The following is a 23,052-nucleotide window of genomic DNA, read 5'->3' as shown; positions in this document are numbered from 1 at the left end:
ATGATTGTCAGTGTCAGCGATGATAGGTAACATCTACATGTGTTTTTATTCACCCTGACTGAGAGGCGTAAATCAGGGACTAACTTGAAGGACAATTTAGTCTACAAGTTTTTGTTATTTTGTTATATGATTTTTATTTGTATTTATGAATAGTTCAATGTGCAATATGTGGCCCGCAGTCCAGAGGTTACCCACACTTGGTTTAAAGACAGAAACCCTATGCAAAATAAGGTCCTAGGCCAGGTGTTACCCAGGACAATCTTAGAAGAAATTGTCAATTAAATTGTCAATTAAATACCACATTGCATCATTATTTCAGTGAAGTTTTGTGTCGAGAGAACACTGTAGCAAACTGATCAAGTAGCCGGATTTATATATTTATTTTATTATGAAAAAATACTCCATATGACCAAAAGGTGGCGCAAAGGTGTCCTTCAATGTCTGACTGTGTTTGGGTTCAGACACGATCAGCATATAAATACAGTCCATGTTGGTGATCCAGTTTCAGGTGTGCATATCCAATCCTGTTCACATCTGCACATCACACAACAAGACGTAAATACCCAACATGAATAGTTTGGTAAATAATGAAATCAAAAACACATGGTTATAGAGGAGCAGAACTCTCCAGTGCGCGCTGGTGCACGAGGAGCACCATGTAGGGAATTTAGCTGACACACTGCAAAAAATATAGACATCTTTAATAATGTTGGCTGAACCACAAACTGCTGATGATATCTTTAAGGGTAATTAGAGAGATTTTAATTCAATTCTTTGCAGAACCATTTTTTTGCCATTTTTAGTGGTGGAATGGACAATTTTCTCTCATGTTTTATTAAATGAAATTCACCTTAATACTGATAGAACTCAGTTATTTCATTCCACTCTGTGTATGAACATTTGTTTTTCTCTATTATGGGAAATATGAACATCTATTTGAAAACAAGACAGGCACCTATGCTCATTTCTTACAGTGTGGCTCCGCCTCCTCGACTGTCTCCGGCGCTGCGCTTTAAATAGCAGCTGTTTAAAAGCCCCTCACCAGTCTCCTGTCTGCCGTGCAGCACCCACAACCTCTCAGCTCAGCATCCCCCCTCTCATCCACACAGACACACACTTCTCTGTTATAATAACCCCCCCTGCATCCCGCAATGTCGGCCGCCAGCACCGAGACTAGTGCCCCTCTGCCCACCGCCGGCAGCCGCGTCTTCTTCCAAGGTGCGTCCGGGGTGAGCTGCGTGGGCTCCGGCCCCATCACCGGGGACGACCCGGTGCAGAAGCGGCAGGGCAAAGTGACGGTGAAGTACGACAGGAAGGAGCTGCGGAAAAGACTCGTGCTGGAGGAGTGGATCATCGAGCAGCTCAGTGAGTTGTACGACTGCGAGGTGAGTGTGGAGCGCACATCTTCGACTCGGCACTTGGCACAGACACCCTCAAATGCACATGGAGACAGGTGGAGAAATCCTGCTCCTGGGTTCCTGATCTCTCAAATATATCGGTTTATGACTCAAATATAACCGCATATCAAATTTACACACTCAATCTGATATAGGATTGGTGATTCTTCCTTTGTTTGATGAATGTATTTGGGTTTTCTGGACCAGACTGCAGCTGTTCGCCTCTCATCTGTGATTTTTTTAGATGTTCCAAGCTGTTCACTGCATCTCCTTAACCCCCTCCAGTGAATAGCCCTTGGTTTATGTGTCTTTGTCCTCTGATACATTGATACCTGCTGCCCTACTGAGTCGCTGCTGCAGAGTCTAAGCGACACAAAGCTGTCTGGTTTGATGGTGTGGCTCTTTGCCTGACGATGCATTGTCTCATCTCTCACCGTCTCTGTCGCGAAGTGAAAGAGAGAGAGGGACGGCTGGTGTAAACGAGGTCGAGGGCGAGAGAAAGCGCACGGTTTGCGCCTTTTACGCACCAGTGTTTCACCGAAAACGTGCCATTCATCAGACTCGATCTAATTTGTCTAGATTGAGAATATGCGGGTTTTTTTTGCATTGGTTGTAATTTTATTCCCTGAACCATATTAGTCTCTATATCGAGATGTCCTTTAGAGTAAAATGTATCTTAAACGCATGATCGATATAAAGAGCGCATTGGAATGAATCCCTGCATCCTTGCTGTAGCAGAGATTTGACCTTTTAAACCCTTTGTACCTTTAGAGTGAGGATCTGTCGCCAGACGATATTGACAGTCCAATTAATTTGCGCTCTCACGTCCACAAGTCGCATTCTTTAACATTTTAAGGGGTATGGGGGGTTGCGTTTGGAAGAGGAGGAGGGGACAGAGAGAGAGAGAGAGAGAGAGAGAGAGAGAGAGAGAGAGAGAGAGAGAGAGAGAGAGAGAGAGAGAGAGAGAGAGAGAGATGGATAGCTAATGTGTGCGTGCGTGTGCCCGATACCACACACACACACACACACACACACACGCATATAAACAGTATGCTGCCAGAGCCAAGTGGGAGGAGGTGTTGGGCTGGAGAGGAGGAAAGAAGGGCAGTGGGTTAAGGATGTTGCTGATGCTGTGACTCTCCTCGCCAGCCAATCGCCTCCTCGGGCTCTGACCCGCTTCCTCACAGCAGTGGGCCCGCACGCAGACACGCACATATGCACGCGTGCACGCCACGGGCACAGCCTCTGCGTGTCTGTCACCTCCAACACAGCCAATCGGAGACGGAACGGGCGGTGTGAGCGTGAACACACAACACGTGCCTGCTCACATGAACCTGTCAGACGAATAGCTGAGGGGATGGGTTTGATTTTGATGCATTTGTGTGCCAGTGTGTGTGTGTGTGTGTGTGTGTGTGTGTGTGTGTGTCAAGCTTTGTGTACTCAGTGGTGCACATGTGGTTATTCATTTGTGCAGCATGCTGAATTTCAGGTTATTCCAAAGATCGATTGCAATGTGTGTGCATGTGCAGAGGAGAAACACCTGCACAAATCACAGCAAGGCGCTGCTTGTCATCAGGAAACATTGAGAGTATTGCAATGCAAACACTGAAGGCGAATAGACTTTTCAAATGGAGCCCGTGTGGTCTCCTGCAGCTCCAATCTGCTTCTATCTAAGACATCAGTAAAGGTGAATCTTCCTTGCAGCCGTCTAAACCCTCAGCTGCTGTCTTCATGTCTTCCGTCTTGTTTGTGAGCTTCCTCCTCTCTTTATAGCCCTGCTGTGGTTTTCACTCAGTAAAAAAAGAGCTGGGCAGTCAGTCTAAGGGTGGACTGGTTTACATTTCAAAGCAGGACGAGCTCTTGGCTGCACGTCGGTCTGTTGTCAGCAGGTGCGCTTGATCTACAAGTCGAACGTTGCCTCCCCACACACTGATCGACCAGTCCATTTGATGTTTTCAAAGAGAGCAGGCGTGCACCGTCCCAGTGTTGATCTCAGACAGTCACGTCTCGGCCATGCAACATTCGCCTTTTGTCTTGCCTCTGCGTTCCCTGCTGTGATTTCTTGAAGAACAGAAATCAATCTTTGATTCAGCTATCATGGCTCCACTGTGGGAAAAAGCCTTCACTCTATTATCTGCAGACGTCCCCCTTGTCTTGACTTCCCTTTTCCCACATTTCATTGTAGATATTCCCAGCAGCATGACACCTCCTCACATTATGACTTTCGCACATCAAATGGGATGATATCATACAATAATCCTCTTGCTCCATGGCGTTATTGCCAGCATGATAAAATCTGATATCATGCTGGATGCTGGAACCAGCACAGTGCTGAATGGCAGTAGAAAGGCATGGCAGGATTTCAGAGGATGACAGGTGATGAAATGTGTAGATCATTATTGTGACACGCTGCTGTGGTGCATTGTGGAAGCTTTCTTTCATCTGAACGCTGCTTCACTGGTGATGTCTGGTCACACGAAAGTGGAAATCAGACCTACTTTATGCCTGCTAACACCTCCACGTTAAGACCATAAGGTGGACAAAGGTGTTTAGTGTGTTTAGTGTGTTTAGTGTGTGTAGTGTGTGTAGTGTGTGTGTGTGTTAAAGAGCAAGAGAGAGAGTTGGCTGCACTGACCTGGCTTAAAGGTCAGCCTCTGTATCTGTTTCATAAGAAAACCTGATACTGGAGGACATCACAGACTGTGTTTGTGTTGGGGGGGGCGACGGTGGAGCCTTGATGCTGAAAGTAACAAAGTGGAGAAAAGGTTAATTCACGCAAATTGGATTTTGTTTTTGTCTGGGATTTTTGTGTCCAAAAAATTACTACGCAGCAACATAAAAATCCAGAGCAGGAAAAGACTTATCAGTAGCTAACTCCCAATTTAAGAGATACATTTCAAATTAACAGGTTTTTACTGCTACATAATGAATGTAGGAAAACTTTGATGGTCAACATTTTGGGGAAATATACTTATTTGTGTCCTCACATAGATGAGAGGACTGATACCATTCACATATAAGGACACTAACCATAAGCCATATAAAGATGGACGATGTGTCTCCTCTTCTTCCTATTGTACAAAAATGAAGCTAAAATATCCCGGATACAGCTGCCGCCATCTTGCACTTTTGAGGTCACCTGAGCATTTGTGATCCTTGGTGTGGAGGTACTGCCGTTATACGCACTCGACCAATCATGAGTCAGTCTCCGCTGTCAATCACGACATTTCACCTTAAAAAACATCTATTTAACGTCTACTTTGACATTTTAGTTTGGTCAATGTCCCACCTGCTAATGTGGAGAAGGAAAGGTTTATGACCTATAGTGCAGCTAGCCACCAGGAGGCGATCAAGATGATTTTGGCTTCACTTTTAGGAGCTGTCATGTTGTCCATCTACAGTAATATACAGTCAAAGGTTTGATCCATATGTGCTAACATGGAGGAGGTGGGATTTATGACTTGTACTGCATCCAGCCCAATGTATGTTTTAACAGAAAAGTACGTGCCAGAGCCAAGTTAGCTGTTCCCGCGGGCAATGCTAAGCTACAGATTGGTATCATTCTTCTCATCTAACGCCCAGTGAGCATATTACTTAAAATATCCAAAAGCTAATTTAACCTCAAGACAATCAGATAAGACATTTAAATAGAAAGAGACTTCCCTTTTGAAACTCTCTCTCTCTCTCTCTCTCTCTTTCTCTCTCTCTCTCTCTCTCTCTCTCTCTCTCTCTCTCTCTCTGGGCTATTGAATGACAGAGGGTGAGATGTGTCAGAGATGGATCCCTCTCTGCTCTCCTGAGAAATGTAGCCTCTGTTCATTCCTCTGTTCAGAGGACAGAGGGGAGAAGAGGCAGAGAGCGTAGAGGAGGGGGTGACTTGAAGAGATGGAGGGAGGGAGAGATCACGAAACATCCAAGTGCTCCCAGTGCAGCTCTACTCCTGGCTACAGCAGCATCAAAGTCACTAATTAAACAATACTAAAAATCAGGTAACTGTTGTGAAAGTTAGATTAAGCTAAATATATTATTAAATGTGAGGATTTGCTGATTTTCTTTTGCATAGAACAGTAGTGAACCCTAAAATTTGACTGGGAACAAAAATTATAGGTAAATGAAATGATTTATCAAAAATGTTACAGATTAATTTTCTGTCATCTCATTGATTGACAGATTTTTTTAGCACAAATTTTGATTTCAAGTTGAGTCCATAAGAAAAAAAGGAAAAACAAATCCTTCATGTTTCTAGTCTCCATTAACTGAAAGACCTGTTAGCTTTGGGCCACCGATACGCTACTTAACACAGGCCCAGGAGCCCGAGAAGTCAGCAGACTCATGTGCCGGAGCCTCTCTTTAAAGCGACTGTTAAAATTTCTTGTTTGAATTTACAGAGCTTCGTTAAAAGAAACTAGACGACCACATAGGGACAATAAATGAATAAAAACAAGACACATAACAACCAGAAAGAGAAACAAAATGACTATAAACGACACAATAATGTTCACTCTCTTGGGGTCCTGCAAAGGTAGGAAGGTGGGCTCATTACCTGACTGGGCCCAGGGACTATTTGTTCATAATCCCCGCTCATGCACCATGTAAATCTTACGCGTAATCTCGCCTAGTTCGAAGCACAGCACAGTCCTCATTTCTCTCTCCTTTGCACACTCTAAATGACCCCCCCCCCCCCCACTCTGTCCCAGACTGGGCTGATGAGGATTGCAGTTAAATGCTGAGGTCACGTCCAGGTGATTAAAAGGCAGAGTGTGTCAGTCTGTCTGAGAGCACCGCGACGCAATCGATGGAGGCTGTCGAGGAAAAGACCTTTGCTTTGTGAGAGAGAGAGAGAGAGAGAGAGAGAGAGAGAGAGAGAGAGAGAGAGAGAGAGAGAGAGAGAGAGAGAGCAGAAACTGATGAAGAGTTCAAAATCTGATGTCGGCTCGCAGACTCTGCAGTTTTTCCGTGTGTTGTTGGGGTGCATGCTGCAGAGTAACGGGAGGGAGACACTGTAATGCCCTACTTTTCAACGGCTCGGCCTTCAATAGAGCCCCACTCAGTGAAGGTTATTCATGTGTACAAGCGCAGACACAGTGCTCTGCCCTGAGGCCTTGTGTGTGTGTGTGGATAAGGCCATGCGTGTTTGTCAGATACGGGGTGGCGAGCGGTCGGGGGTCTTTTCCATAAATGGATGAGTGCACACACATGCGCAGGTCAGCGTACATATTGGGAGCAAATGGAGTAAAGGGGAAGTAGGAGATCATCAGGAGCATCTTCTCGTGGATAATACTGACTCCTCTGTCTGTTGCTCTCTTTCTCTCTGGATAATGATCACCACAAGAAGTGGGGGTGGGTTGTTTCCCACTATTTTGTGTTGAAGGGTCTGTCTCAAGGCGACGTTTGTACATGTGTGTCATGGACAAAGAAATTTTGGTCTTGTTGCTGAATTCATTTCCCCCTTAGCATCAAAATGAGAAGAAAGAATCAAGCCTCTTCACCACCCCCCCCCCCCCCACTTCTTTTGTCCTGCGACCTTGTCAATAACCTTCCCCCATCCTCGCCTTTCACATCGTTTTTTCTTGCTGGGAAGGAGAGCGACCGTGTATCATGTGAACCTCGTAGGAAAGCAGAGGAGGAGTAAACAGTGCAATTCAAGCCAAGTCATTATCGATGTTCAATAGGTTTAGGAATAGCACGCCGGGGAGAAACACACACATAATGACACACAAAGACGGAAACATAATGCTACTGGATATACTGTACGTACACATGCTGCAGACATAAAGGCAGACTTTTTTATAGTGTAGGTCATGCTGCGGGTATATAGGAGGCGTCTTCATTACTGTCCCTGTCTAATGTGCATCCATCACCGCTGACAGCTGATGGATGAGATCAATCGAGCACATCTCACTTTGACTGATAGCAGGAAGTGAGGTAAGCGTGATTACCTAATTCGTTTTCAAGACGCTCGCCCTCAAAATGTGTGACGGTCGAAATCATACACAAAGTGAAAGACATTAGAGAAGGTGCGGATAAGTATAGAAAATAGAAAAAGAGGATATCTGCATAGAGATGTTGTTTGGAGTCAGCGTCTACGCCGTAGCGATCAAACGATGAAACCGTGGTAGGTCCAGCCGATAAATGCACTCGACCAATCGCGAGTCACTCAGCTGTCAATCGGGACATCTCACCCCATTGAGGGTGACTAATTGAAACCAAATTTAGCAGTTAAATGAACACTTGAATTACCTAAAAGTACTATCGTTAAGAAAAATGTATTTGACGTTTACTTTGACCTTTAAGTTTGGTCCACGTCCCATCCACTCAGAAAGAGGAGGTGGGGTTTATGACATGTACTGCAGCCAGCCACCAGGGGGCGATCAATATTTTTCTTGTAGGTTTCGTTTTATTTCGATTTAATTTGTTATTTGATGAGATTAGTTGAACACATGTATCTAGGGGACCTTGATACTGCAACTCAACACCACGAACACTACTGCTCAGACTATGGCTCCAAATTACGTCAAAAGCGCATCATGGTGGCGCCCGTATTTGCGATATTTTGGCTACACTTTGTGCTGTGGGAAGAAGTATGGGAAATTTAAATAAGATACATTTAAATAAAATAAAGTAAAATAGAGCTCAATACAGAGTGACAAGTTTATTCTATATAAGTGCATATTAATATATATTATTGCACATTTATCAGGGGTAAGTAAAAACAGTGCAAACAAGCAGGTAGCAGATATGTAGAGGAATATGATACAGAGGATGTTTGTTTTAATAAGTGTCCCTGATGCGTTAATGGATCCGGTTGGGAGAAGGTCATAGTTGTTTGTTGTGTGTGGGAAGGCACATATTTCATCTATCAGCCATTTAAATTGCACAGACTAAATTAGACTCTCGCTTGGCGTCTGTGTCCAAGCACGCGTTGACACATTTCATACAACACCTGCAGACACATGCGTCTGCTGCTAAACAAATCGGCGGTGTTGACATGAACGCCGTTTAGAGAGCAGATAGCCACCAGCTGCTGAAACGGTTATAAACACACCGGCAGCAGAAAGGTGTCAAGTGTCTTATCGCAAATGCAAAACCAAGGGCAAAGGTTGCAATGTGTTTGTTCCCCTTTTTCCTGTCATCCCTCACATCCTGTTGTCACTCTCTCCTCCTTTTACTCCTCTCCCTCGTCTCAACTTCAGATCCGTCAAGACTCCCACCCACCTGCTTTTCATCCTCCTCCGCTTCTTTCTCTGTGATTTTTCCCTCCAGTGTTTGTCGTACCGCCAGTGTGGCTTTCACATAAATGTGGATTAGTCATCATAGGTCTGTTGCTGACACCGATAATCATATGAGTGGTTCCAAATAGGTCGGGACAATATCATCAAAAATGTCTATATTAGTCTATATCAATAATTATCATCATAAATGTTAAAGTGTGACATGACGGGTTCCATGAGGTGAAGCCAAAGCATCTCCATTTCCAGAGAAGCTAATGTTCTGAAAAAAATTATGATAAAAATAAAATAATAATGATGAAATGAAACCGTTCTTTTTGTTCTTGCTGTCAGCTTCCATCTTTCTCTTCTTTCCTCTCCCCTTTCCTCCTCGTCCTTTGTGGTTTCCCACTCTATTAACCCCGTACTCTGTGTTTATGGGCTGAGCTGTGATGGCACAATGCTGTCATAGTGGTAGTGGATATTACTGCCAACCCTTGGGAGGCATATCAGTCTGCCTGCTGGAGGAAAAAAAAGATGGATCTGGCAAAAAAAAAAAAAAAAAGATTGGGAAAGAACAAAATGTCTGTAGGTTATAAACTTGAATTATGGGTCTTGCAAATATAGCCCCTGGAGTCCCAAGACAAAGTGGTACGAGAGAAAGATCTTAAAACGCCAAGTGCAATCGTAGTCAGTGACATACTTCCCATTTTAACCATTTAGATAATTTTTTTGTGAATTATTCTCTAGCCATCTTTCATTTGGGGATGTCAGCTTCAAAGTGATTTTTAGTTTGACAGGCAAACGGAGAACCAGCTGCAGAGTGGATCGCCGCCGAGCCTGTGAAAGGGAAGAGATGTTGACTTTTCACACTCACACACAGACTTTCGTGTCTTCCTATGACATCTCCTCCCATCCCGCGATGATCCCCTTAATCACTGGTTTCACTGTCGCCGTTTATAAACTGGTTGTGTACAAAACACTGACTCACTCTCTATGGTTGGCGCTGTGAACAGATGTAAGACACTGTCGTCATTCACACGTGTCTGAGACGGAGGGGGAAGAAGGAAGATTGTTGTTTTGACTTTCAAAGTCCGAGGTGTGTTCGGATGAGGGTGTGTTGTTTATTCGATATCTTACCTTTGCATGTGCGGGATGACTCGGCACATTTTGGAAGTGGCACAGTCAAATCACTTCATAGAAAATGGAAATAGAGACAGAAAAGACCGGGTCAGCTTTGATTTATTGCTGCTACAGCTCTGCTTGTTCTCTTTGCCTTCACAACAAAGGGTTTTCTAATCGTCGCTGTAATTTGAATAAATCCATTTGTGTCTTGATATGCTAGTTTGCTGATTGGCTGACTGCTTGTGACCTTGATGCTATTGACGTTTTTGTCCAGTTTAGCTGGAGCCACTGTTTTTACTCTGAGGGTAAAGGTCCTAATGGGCCTCAGCTGTCAATACATCAGCCAGAGGGGGAAACTGTTTGTCTGGTTAATGCAGTGAAATGAATCATGTGCCCCTGAACCACAAAACTATGAAATGGGGTCACAAGATATATGCTAGCATTTCCATGGTTGACAGTACAACCTAATAGTTATTGTGTGTTTAAATCAGGATTTTTTTTTTTACCAAAAGAAGATGATATGATTTCAAGCCTTTTGACCTTCCAGCCATCTATATTGCTTATGCTTTTCTGAGGGTCATGGGGGGGATGATAGTCTCAATTCTAGGAGACAAAGGTGAAATGGAAGTTGAAGTAGCTCTAGCTGTGTAAGTAAGGTTTGGGTTGTGCTCAATCAGAGCCTGTTGTTCGGTAAACTTGTCCAGCCATGTAGGAAATCAAAAGTGTTTGTAGTGGTTATTAGTTATTTTTGCACAGTTGGCAAGTCATAGCATGAAATTGGTGTGAATGTTGGATTGTTGGTTTCAGTAAGTTACAGAAATGTTCAGGCACAACCTCCCATCATCTGATGTGAGGGTCTCCGAAGCTTCTTGACCGTCCTGCACGTCTTAGGCATCATAGGCGCATAGTGTGCTTAACTCTTTATCATGAAGTAAAGAAAAACATGGGGGAATATAATTAAAGCACAGTAAGGTTGTACATGTAGTTATAATGCAGGAAATACAACAATTAACTGTAAATCACTAGCCACTAGTTTGAGTCTGTCCTTTAGGGCCACGTCCACAGAATATCTGTCCAGACAAGTGCTATAGTGCCATTTCAGAAATAATAGACATATTTATTTTCATTATTGGTTGCTTAGTTGCATAACAACATGAACAACAACGGCCGAATGAAATTAAGGTTTTCTTGGCTTGGGCCAATGACGAGATTGAACTGTTACTGGAAGTAAATGGGAGCAACGATTTGCATTTACCAGTGGTAGTGGACTTGTGACGATAGGATCCAATTAGGAGGCGAAGATGCGTGTCATTGTTTCTGTCTGTCCAGACTAAGACCTGGAGTTTCCAAGCTGAGTTTACAAGCAGAGTTTACAAGCAGAGTTTACAAGCTTTGTTTCCAAGCATCTCCAGAGTAGTGTGGACAGCGGATGTAAATGTGGAAAAGTGATATGTTAAAATGTATTAATGTGGAGGTATCCCTATCCAGATAGAGTGAGCAATGAGAAGGGAACAAATGATTAATTTACATCACAATTAATTTCCCATAACCATCCTGCATAATCACTCTTATTTTAAACCAAAATGTTCCCTTGAGGGTTAATTTCTCCCTCCAACCCATTTTGTCTTCCAACCACTTCTCCCTCTGATATGCGGCAGTGTGTCCTCTAGAGTACAGCTGAATCAGCGTGGGAAAGCGCCTGCTGCAGCAGCTAACTTTACCCAGTGAAGTCACTTCATCTGTGCTGCATGGTTTCAGCAAATTGCATCGCTGGAGGGGCAATAGGGAGGTGCTGTGAGACGGCGGGGGGTGGATGAGCAGCTGATGAAACACATGTTTTTACAGTCGCTCTAATCTGTCGTCACTGTTCCAGGTATTTTCATCCCCCTCTCCGTGCTTTGTAAATCATGTCTCCCGCCCGTGTCCTCTTGTTCACCTTCATCCTCTGGGCTTCCCGTCTCTTCGTTTTGTTCTTGTCCCGTCCCTCCCCATGTATTTTTCCTTGTGCGGTAGTTTTCTCTCCCTCGTCTCACTCTGTCTCATAAGATGAATTCATCGAACCCTGAGCTCCTCCTCGCCGCTTTGATGTGACACAGCATGGCAGTGCGGAGAGAGGTAGAAAACTGAGCTGTGAGGATTTTATTTGTTGCACAATCCTCCTCCTTCCGTCCCCTCTGCCTCATCACCACAGTGACCCACTTATCAGAACACTCCCTGTTTCCCTCTATCTTTATTTTAAATGTTTTCTAATTACTGCTCTTATACTTACCCTTCATTTCCCTTTTTCTCTTCTCTGTAACTCTCATCTTTACACCGTCCCTACGTTAAAGCACATCTCTTGTTATTTCATTATTTGACTTATTAAAGCCTTCTTTCTTTTGCCATGTGCCTTGTCTCACTTTCTCCCCACAGCATCTTATAACTTGAGCTGTGATTAAAGGAGCGTAGGTGTTATGATCTTATTTACTAGTTAACTTTTCTTTAAAAGCGGATAAGACCGTATTATCTATGTTGTGTGGGGGATCTGTCAATGTCAGCCTGTACTTCCAGTACTTTTTTTTCCCATTTGGAGCATTAAAACCCCTGAAACACACAAACATCAGCCATTTTCAGACAATTGGGTCCAGACTGCCTCCGGACGTTGCCTTTCATATATGAACAAGAGAGCAGTAGATTCTTAAAGTAAGATGCGTTTGCAACAGTCAACTTTTTTTTGTTTGTTTACAACACAATGACCCCAGCGTCGGCCATTATCGCCAAAAGCTCTTGAATCTCGTTGTCTTTGCAAACTACAAACTTTTCATCCAGAGATATTTGTTTTCTTTAATTTTTTTCATCAACTTACCCACTTGATCGCTGTAAATCCTCTGGATTCTAACATACACCCTCACCGAATAATATATCCGGAGTTCAGAGCGTGTCTAAAAGCAGCTATACACACACACACACACACACACACACACACACACACACACACACACACACACATTGAAAATGACCAGAGAGAAAATGACAGCTGATAGACAACGATGTCAACTGCTATGCCTCCCATTTTCAGCATCCACACTTGACAGCTGCCATGATCCTTTCAGACAAAACCTTTTAGCTCCAGCCTCACGCCTCACTTGTCAAATGCATGGGCTGCAGTAATGCTACCGAATAGAGCTAAACTAATGGCATAATTTCTCACTTTTATGATACAACTAGTTGCATGAGAACAAAATGTGTCAGTGCAAATCTGTCTGCAGCCAGGAATAAAAGTTGATGAAACAATTGAGGCTAAATTTATGCCTGCCACTGTGCAAACAAATTGGATGTTGCCTTTCCCCGCTAGTTATTGTTAGCTTTCAGGTAGCGGAAATGGTTGGCAGTTGAATGATCGGAGTAACTGTGGAAACTCTACCGGGGCAAAACAAAAACAACGGAGAAGACGGAGAGTGACAGAAACCGATGTAAAACAATGGTGAACCTCAGCTGGATATTCACTCCATGGAGAGAACATGGAGAACTGGTAGTTCTGGTTCATACGGAAATAATAATGAATCACGGGCCGAGTGATGTGATCCCCTGTCACCAGGGGTTTGACTCTTTGTTCCGAGTTGTGTGTTTGCATTGAGCCTGAATAGAGTTTGTGGTGAGTCACGGGGTCGGGCTAATTCCATTAGCTTTGATTCACTTCATCGGACCAACCAGACTGAAAACACTGCAGCTGCTTGACTGTTGGCGAAAACAGGTCCGACACACAGTCACACACTTCCTCTGCGCACAACAACAACAACACACTGGACGGGTGTCTCGCTCTCAATGTTTCCCTCAGACTCTCTTTTGCTTGCTGGCTCGCAGGCTTCGTCGAAACAAAGTCGCGTTCATCGCAAACAAACACTTAGCTCCTTGTTATCTCTCTTGCACACACTATCCTCGACACATGATTTACACACTAACTCTATTTTGCTGATTTTACTATGTCTTTCTTCTACATGTGCAAACATATCTGCGGCAAAAGTTGCTTCTAACACAGAATTACTTATTGCTTGATTTCACACATTATACACATCGTAAAACTAAACAGTAATTTTGATATGTGTACTAAGTGACAAAGAGTAGCCTAAGAACAGTATTTTATTCTACTCAGGACATTGTTTTATGACAAATAAATAATTTAGGTAATAAGGCCTATTCCTTTTCCCGACAGTCATGCGTAGTATGTTCGGCCTTGGTGGAGGTGTGTGGTAAATCTAATTTATTTATTTTTTGTATGCCTCTCTAGATTTTACCTGTGAGTAGCCTCTTTATTTCTTTAATAAACTGCAGTGTGGGCAAATAGTGTGCGATAACTTCATGCTAGCATTTTTTAAATATAGTCTCTCAGTTGTGTGGCCATTGTGAATGGGCTGTTGTGGTGTTGCATTTTGTTTAGGATGTTATAGGAGACATCATAGGAACTGTTTAGTTTAATTTCATGTGCATGGTGGCATAAATAAAGGACTGAACTAAACAAAGTACTGTCTACTTCACCAAAAGACGAATTTATTTATGTTTACACTATTCATAACCACCTTGCAACTGACAGCCTCTGTCACCTTTTCTATTGTTGTTTCTTTATTTCTGCCTGGTTTATATTGTTCTCTCTGCTGCTAAATATTCATTACATATTAAAAACCAAACCCCAACATTTTTTGGGAGAGGATCTGTGTGATTTGTATGAACCACTTTACAATCCATGCCTCTACCTACTGTCTAAGAAAATCATAGAGAAGTCAGATTTTGTATGTGCATTATTTTAAATGTATTTTTTGTGTGTTTTATGCGAGTCTATCTCTCCTGACATTGCACGCTGTCATTTTTGTCATCCTTCCACTGCTGGCGAGGTGGAAAATTATTTTCCCCCGGGTAATGGCTGTGATCTCAAACTATTTTAGGCTCTCTCTCAATCACATCCAGACAACAGCAACTCCAGTGTTTATCGGAATGTCAGTGAGTGTGTAAGTGTGTTTCCATTCTTGTCGTTGGATATTTAACACACTTATCTAACACCTCAGAGAAAGACGAGGCTCAGTGTTGAGCGTTTCTTTGCAAAGGATTGATGGTTGCAAAAAAGCTGCGTGTGCGTGCGTGCGTGTGAGAGAAGATTTGCATGTCGTCCACTATTGCCTGCAGTCATGCTTCACACACATGCCATACTTGCCCTAGTCATCACCAATCCCTGTGGCAGAGGGTGATGGACTGCATGCTGACAAGTGGAATAGTCAGACACACACACACACACACACACACACACACACACACACACACACACACACACACACACACACACACACACACACACACACACACACACACACTCGATAGGCAGTCTGAATGACAACTGGATGGATGGTTAGATAGATAGATAGAAGTAGGTCAGTTTGTAAACTTCTCCCTCCTGGCTGACTTTCCCTTCACTCTGTTGCTCATTCTAATTCACTTATCCATCTCTATTATTAGGTTAGGTCTTCTCTCTGAATGAAAAACAACATACCACAGTGTGCAAATAGAACACCACTCACTGTTGTTTTTTTACCATAAATGACTGAGGCCATGATCCCTGATCTCTCTCAGGTGCAGTCAACAAGTTGAAGCATCCGTGTTTTCTTGAAATTCTAGTTTATGGGTTTCATCTGTCCTGAGGGCATGAACTGACTCGTCGGTCAGCTTTGCAGGATCTAAATTAAGAATACAGTTTTTCTAATTCGCCATTTAACCCCATGCAAAAGAGCGATGACTACGAAGTAAAATAGTGAGGCTGAGAGAAAAGAGGTACTAGAACTGTGGAAAACCTATGGCACACTGCTAAGACACATAGTGATCTTTATTCCTAGCTTTCTTTTTTACCAACAAACTAGTTTAATAAACGTATGTTAATGCATTTGATATGTTATTTTCAGGTATCATTAGCTAAACCACAATGATTCACGTGAATTTGAACACAGCCAGAAGCACTGAGACGACAATTACTGCTTCTCTGCCAAGCTAGGTTAATTACCATTTAGCAGGACTAGTTTATCTAATTTAATGATTAGACTTTGCTATTTCCTTATTAATGTCGTAAAACTAAATTAGTCAGATATTGTTGAATCAAATTAAGTTTTCAGTTGCAGGAGGCAGTTGTTAGGAGAAAGCGAAGAGCTATACGAGCTAGAGTGCAGTCGTAGGCCTCTGTTTTCTTATTATTGCGAATTATGTTTAATTTTACTTTTAAATGCAGATTTCTATGATACAATCATTCCAAACAGTATATTGTCAAAATGTGAAAATAAAAAAGTAGTAGTGTGAGAAATGTAATAACATTATTATCATAATTTCCTCTCCTTTTTGAACCTCTCTCCATCCCCCATCCATGTATCCCTCCTCTGATGTTGGAACATTTGCATATATCCTCAGTTCCACAGCGCACACACACACGCCAATTCTAATGATGACAGGCTTTCATACGTCCTGCCACATTCCCCCTTCTCTCTGCTATACTTTTCTGTTTCCTTAATGCGGGGGGGGATTTCAGAGCGAGACCCTCTCGTTAAGACACGGAGAGAGATTTCGGAGCTGGAGGTCGAAGGGGACGCTTGGCTTGTCTGTGGAGACGCGGAGATGCTTAAAATGCTGCAGATGTAAATGCCTCTTAACGGCTCAGGAATAAGGATGAAGGTGGGCTAGCCATATGTGTGCGAGTGAGCAAATTCAGATGAGATTTGAGCAAGCGTCGATATGTGTCACTGATGTCGAGAGGATATTTTAAGACTCGTGAGGTTAGGTCGCCATGTTGCACATCTTCACTAGGTACAGTTAATCTGCGGTAGTCATGCTATCAAACACACAGCTCTTAATGTACCATGCTTTCCTCTGTCGGTACTGTAATTGTGAGCTAATTTCATTCTGTGCACATCAACCCACCCGTGCAGAACTGGAATCACAGTGACTGAACTTCGACGCTGAGAGCAAAAATCTAATCATCCTTCCACCGTCCATGCTCCTCTGTAGAAATACCAGCGCAAGCTTCAGGCTAAAGCATACAGGAGTCTTCAGAGAGGCTTGAATACAAATACAACTTATAACTAGAGTCAGCTTTAGTCTTGTAGCATCCTGGCTGGTCCAGGAATGTTAAAGCAAGAGGGTGTCGTACCTTTCAGGCATGTTTCCTGTCAAGGGGTTCTCTCTGTCAGACTGAGCCTTGTAGCTGTGGTAGTACCATCGTTTTTCGGGGAGGAATCACTGAAGTCTATTTAATTTTCATGAGGTAAAAGCTTTCATTCCCTCCCTTTTCCCACGTACAAACTGCGGTTAAGGTTGTGCAACTAAAAAGCTTTGTAAACATTTGGGAAAAGACTGTGACAACTGTTAATAAAAAGAAAAACATAAATTACAGGCCTGTAACGCAAACTGTGGTTCCCTGCATAAAAGTCCCGACCTTCACACCCTCACTTTGGCACTTAATGTTGTCGTTGGACTTAAATCGTGAAGCTTGTAATCATAGATATTTTTCCAAGGTAAACTGGGGTGGGACAGCAGCAGCAGCAGCAGCAGTAGAGTCCATTTTATTGCAGTATGATGTCAGTGAGCAGTTCGCTGTCTGTGCAGGCCACCACTTGGACGAAGAAGCTGCACTTGCACATGGTTGCAGAGACTTTAATTCCCAGAAGGGAGCGTTTTGGAGATGGTGCGGTAGCTGGGAGAGAAGGGTTGATCCTCCCTGCACGGCTCTTTTGCACAAGCCTTGTGGTGGAGTAAAATGAACCAAAGGAGCACAGGACCTTTTGAAGTCGTGCTGAGCTGAATACAGCCTCTAACCACCAAGCCACTAAATGGCCCTGCCCCAGCACAATGACATTTCCATGCGATGCCTGTTCGTAATAGGCAAATAGATGTGTGGGCTGTTTGGAGTGCAGAGATGTGGAAACAGTGTTTTGAATTAAGACTAGGGTTTGTGCTGAGAGGTGGAGAGAAGGAAATGAGAGTGAGAGAAAGTGTGTGATTGGTTTTGGTGATAGTTTTTTCAATTTCATTTTGTTTCCCATTTACATCTTATCCTCTTCAATGTCCTTGTCTGCCTGACGAGCCTCTGTGTCAGCCGCTCACTAACCAAGAGCATCTCTTTGTTCCAGGAGGAGGAGATGCCTGAGGTGGAGATAGATATAGATGACCTGTTGGATGTCACCAGTGACGACGAGAGAGCCAGCAAAATGCAGGTATGTTACCCTGTGTAAATGTTTGTCCTTGTGCCTATGTCTCATTGAGCAAACAGCCCTATAATAAAGAATACAAGTGTCAATTTGACGACGTGTACAAGCCATAGACTGTATATAAAGATATATGACACATGTCCTCTCCCACTCATTGTACAAAAATGAAGCTAAAATATCCAGGGGATGCCATCTTGTGCTTTAGACATCATTTGATTTCTGAGTCTGAGAAAACACTCTGGACCAATCAGGAGTCCGCCATTATGTACGACACAGTATTTATAGCATCAATTTACGAATTAAAAACAAGGCAAATTTGTCTGGTCCATATCCCATCAGCTGGGTTCATGACCTATACTGCAGCCAGCCACCTGGCTGGGGGCGATTCAAAGTTTTGTTGGCTTTTGGGGTGCTGTTGTCCATCTTTATATATTTATATATATGGTTCGGATAGAACATGAAGTAAATTATCAAATTTTGTTATACTTTTTGTGCAGTTTGTGTAGATTCCTCCTTGTGTGATTCTTAACAATTGTGTATTTTTCTGGCACTGGTAGCAAAGCCTAGTATTAGCAATCAACTGAAAAGTGACATTACTTAGTCTAAATTTGCAATAGCTATCCACATGATCCAAAGCTCACATTGACCACCAGCAAAACAGACCCCAAAAACGTACATTTATGTGCATTGTGGAGCTGCAGTGAATTGATGACAATTCTGGAACACGTCTAACAACTGTATCTGTTTTTTCCTCTCTGAACAGGAATCATTAATAGACTGCTACAAACCAACAGAGGTTAGTATGTTGTTCAACAATAAAATAGTCAATATCAGTGACCTAGACACTATTGATGCTCACATGCTCTATTCAATTTGCTGCGTATAGAAAAGAGTATGTAAAACCACCATGTCCCAGATGTGTGTTTGTAGTTAATTAACGTCTGATGACACACACACACACACACACGCACACGCACACGCACACACAATCATTCTTTCTTTTCACTGACACCCTGACTATAGTACGACAAAGGCTTAAAAAGACTTAAAAAAACACACATAAACACAAAGAACACTGTTTGTCACTCTGGTGTGTGTTTGCCATACTGTATACACACACTGTGTCCGTTTACTGAGTGTGTATAGTGTGTGTTTACGATTTATTTGGGTGTGTGTCTGCGTGTGTGTCTAAAGGTGTTAAGTGTTTGTTTTGGGGTGAGGCGAGGTTAGGCTATTTTGGTGATTATAGGTGGCGATGCCAGGACTCCCCATCTGTCATCCGTACGCATGTGTGTGTGTGTGTCACTAGGTCAGCCTGTTACAGCTATTACAAGGTCAAGGTGGTATTCAAAGCAACAGTAGTGGACAGCCGCTGATATGTGTCACACACACACAAACACACACACACAGACACACTGTAATCCCGTGAGTATGGAGCAGCAAAGATGCCATTTTGAACACGCTCCCACAAAAACACCATCAGCAGCGAAAGAGAAAAGTGAAAGATAATGGAGGGAAAAGGTGAAGGTGACAAAAGGAGAGAGGGATGGGGGGAGGGATGGAAGAAAGAAGCACAGCACATTAGGTGATGAAGAGATAGAAGCCTGTACAAAGAGATGGGAAGAGAGGGGTATATGACAAGACAGCTGGAGGGAGAAAAGCAGACCGGAGGAGGAGGAGGAGGAGGAGGAGGAGGAGGAGAGGTACACGCGGAGGGGGAGGCATTAGTAATTAGGTCATGAGCAGTGTCACCCCTGATGTAACGAGAGAGATTATATTCCAGCATGTTCTCCACCACAGTCACACTATCATGGACTTAGACCCAAGATAAGAAATGTCTTTGCCCCACTTCCTCAATTTTGTCTCATAATCCAGTATTTGTGTATTTCTCAGTGTTCATTCCCCCTCCTTTCAGTATTACCTCTGGCTGCTTTTACATGCATGCAGCAAAACGTGGATATTTGTGAATCAGCGTCAATATCCAGGGCTCCTTCTCTCTCATAATTCCCTGCGGCACTAGCGATTCCAAAAAGTCTAGTTCGGTCGGATCAGAATGAATGAGAGGCTGACAGTCGAATTTTGTAAAATTGCATCAGATGTGTCTGATTTTGAAAAGAATAGTTTAACATTTTAGGAAATACACTTTCCTAAACGGCTGTTTAACTGAGAATAAGATGAGGGGAGCTCCCTGGAATTAGTTTTATAGGGTGGGAAGGCTGCCAATTTCCCATTTAACACCCTGAACGGATGCCAAGAGTGTTTCCCCTTTAAAAATGTATTCGCATAAATTTTCTGGACTGTGGCGGACTGCGTTATTCTGATTTGTCCCGCCAGTCTCATAAGGAACCAAACATTTTTTTACACTTCTCATAATATAATAATAGATCTAGAACTTGGTGTGTGCAGCACTTTTTGCCTCGTGATCATTGATTGTCCATTAAAGAAAGAATTGTTTTAGCTGGATTTGTGTGCGTGTGTGTGTGTGTGTGCGTGTGCGTGCGTGTGCAGCTGTCTATCTCACAAATTTTTCCCTTTCGTCTCTGCAGGTTTTTGTCCGTGAGTTGCTGGGCAGGATAAGGGGAATGAGAAAACTCAGCGCTCCCACTAAGAAGGGCCTATAATCGCTGCCGTGTCGGCCATCAATCAGACATCAACTACATCATCTCAGCACCACCTGCTTAACCGCACTCCACATGGACTGTCATCACATGAAAAATAAGTTGTCAAAACATTAGCCAATGCAATCATGCACCATAAAATCCATGCATATAGCACCACAAGGTTTATTATAATATTTGACTGTTGAAAGGTACGTTAGCAAAACCGAGGCGACATAGTGTAATCGCATCCATACAGCCGCAGGAAAAATGTAAAACCCCGCAACGTGCCAGAACTGCAACTGTGCTTTACCATGAATACCACCTGATATGACCTTACATGTCAGAGCCATGTTAAAACCGCTGCTGTAATTCCAACAGCCATACAGAGTTAAGACACCGATAAATCTCAAAAAGGGAGGTGGTTAAAAAAAAAAAGTTTGTACTGACGTAGGTGTTAAATTAGCTGTAGCACTATGTAAACCCAGTGCTTAATGATTTGTCTTTTTTACTGAGGTGTTTTGCTGTTACTTCTTTTCTTCAAAAAGTACTGTATGTTGTTCACACGATTCATATGTGGTCTTCAGTTAGTTTTTTTGTCCTTCTTTAAAGTCAACCTCTTTATCCTTCCTCTGTCAGTTCTTGCAAATGTAAGGGAGCTCTGCAGTTTTATTTTAGGCACAAGGCGTAAATACATCAATTCTGTCAGTTTATATTCTGGTAAAGAGGGGCGACATTTTAGCGGAGAGTTTTGCTTTCTACCCACTGTTTCTCATGCACTTTTCACCACAGCAAGGCATGATGGGTGTTGCAGTTCTCTCTACAACACCTATATGATTGGCAGTCTTTCACTTATCATGTTACGCGGTGTTGCTCATTGCTTGTCCCTCATCAGAGTACATATCAGTTGATTGTATAGGTTTAAGCACAAAGCCCAAACACCAATTGTCATAGCCGGTTTCACTTAACTCTACTAACTAGCCTCTCGAATAGTTGTCGATGTTGCCTTTAAGGACATTCAGGATCAGTTCACCTTTTACTTAGCACTGAACCTTAACTACTGACCACCTAAACGCTAAATGTGGTGGAGTCAGAACCTGAAGACAACTTGAAACTTTTGACACTTAAACCTGTCGGGTCTTGCAAGGGAAGGTGTGCCAAACCTGGGGTTGTTACATCCTAAATGTTACACGTCACGGAGGCGTTAGTGTGACACAACATTTTCACAGAGACTGTTTGTCAAATTGGTTTGGATGTTTCAAAACTTTTCCCCCAAGTTGCAGAAAATGAGTTGTAATCGCATAATCCCAAGTTTAAAAGTTACCCACTGTTTATTTGTTACTGAATTTCTGTGCACCAACACACTTCTCAAAAAGCTGTAAGCTCTGGTACAATCATGACTCTGTTATGGGGTTGGGCCCAGTTTCATTTCAGGGCAGTCAATTGTGAACCAACTGGAATGGAGCAGAGCTAAACCTGCCATATGATATATATATATATACACACAGTATATACCCTCAGCTGCCAAAGACAAAAGCAGGGCAATGTTTGATTTTAACATAACACTTCCAAACCACCCGTCTTGCATGCTAACAACAGAGAAAAACATTAATGAAGAGTATATATATTATAAACTTGTAATCAAGCAAAAAAATACTTTTTAGACTTAACTACCATATATGACTTTGTAGAACTTTTTGTGTTGAAACAACGTGACCGTCACGTTGGAGAGAATCCAGGAAATTTTAAAAATGGTGCTGTTTTTGATGTTCTTCCCAGGTTTCGGTTGTAATAAAAGGGGTTTTCACTGTCCGATTGATGCCAGAGAAATGTGTCTGAAATAAATATGTCTGTCTATATGGATGGAGGGCATTCAGTCTAAAGTATAGCATCCTCTCTATTTCCTCTCCTCAGTCTGAGCTGGGATGGATCAGTGTCACCACGCTAGCTATGGTGGATTTATTTATAAAACGTCATGTGTTTTCTGGATCAGTGAATAGGAAGGAGAAGTCGAAGAGGAAGCCATTACAGGCAGCTGAGATGCATCCAGGATTCGTGTCAAGGTCCGCCATAGGATTTTCTCTGTCAAGAAGTGGTTCAGTTCGAAAGACTGATATTTTATAATTTATGGGATTTCATGTATTTTGGAAGTGTCCATACTAGAAAGCTCTACATTTGCATGTATTTTTAAAGTAGCATGTTGAAGGGAACATTTTGTTGGCCCAAAGGTTTTTATTTCACTAAATAAACATTTTCCTTTTTATACCTTTTATTATTATCATTACAATTATTATTCAGACTAAAATATTCTGTTTTTCTCTTTTGTTTTTCTGTACATCCACAATAAGAGTCCTTGTTTTTAAAATGTAATGTGTTGTGTGGTTTGTTTTTGCTGATAATAAAAATGCAGAACGACTCTGTACTGTTTAAACGTATATCCCCTGTGTATTTTGTTTTAAATTTTTAATGGATAAAGGATGATGTCCTCTGTGTTTAATTAGAGGAAGACATT

The 23,052-nt window shown here is 42.6% G+C and overlaps 1 protein-coding gene across 1 annotated transcript; it reads left to right on the top strand.

Moving 5' to 3' along the window:
- Positions 1 to 1,035: 1,035 nt before the first annotated feature.
- ppp1r14c (protein phosphatase 1, regulatory (inhibitor) subunit 14C) lies at positions 1,036 to 22,975 on the top strand. The gene is made up of 4 exons (XM_034580768.1): positions 1,036 to 1,385; positions 17,866 to 17,949; positions 18,707 to 18,739; positions 20,490 to 22,975. Exons 1-4 carry the CDS (start codon positions 1,152 to 1,154, stop codon positions 20,562 to 20,564), a joined length of 426 nt encoding a protein of 141 aa, XP_034436659.1. The 5' UTR covers positions 1,036 to 1,151; the 3' UTR covers positions 20,565 to 22,975.
- Positions 22,976 to 23,052: the final 77 nt, after the last annotated feature.

Source organism: Hippoglossus hippoglossus, chromosome 24 (assembly GCF_009819705.1).
Source record: "Hippoglossus hippoglossus isolate fHipHip1 chromosome 24, fHipHip1.pri, whole genome shotgun sequence".
Classification (NCBI taxonomy): domain Eukaryota; kingdom Metazoa; phylum Chordata; class Actinopteri; order Pleuronectiformes; family Pleuronectidae; genus Hippoglossus; species Hippoglossus hippoglossus.
The sequence above is the reverse complement of the archived record's forward strand: the minus strand, read 5'-3'. Positions and strand labels throughout refer to the sequence as shown.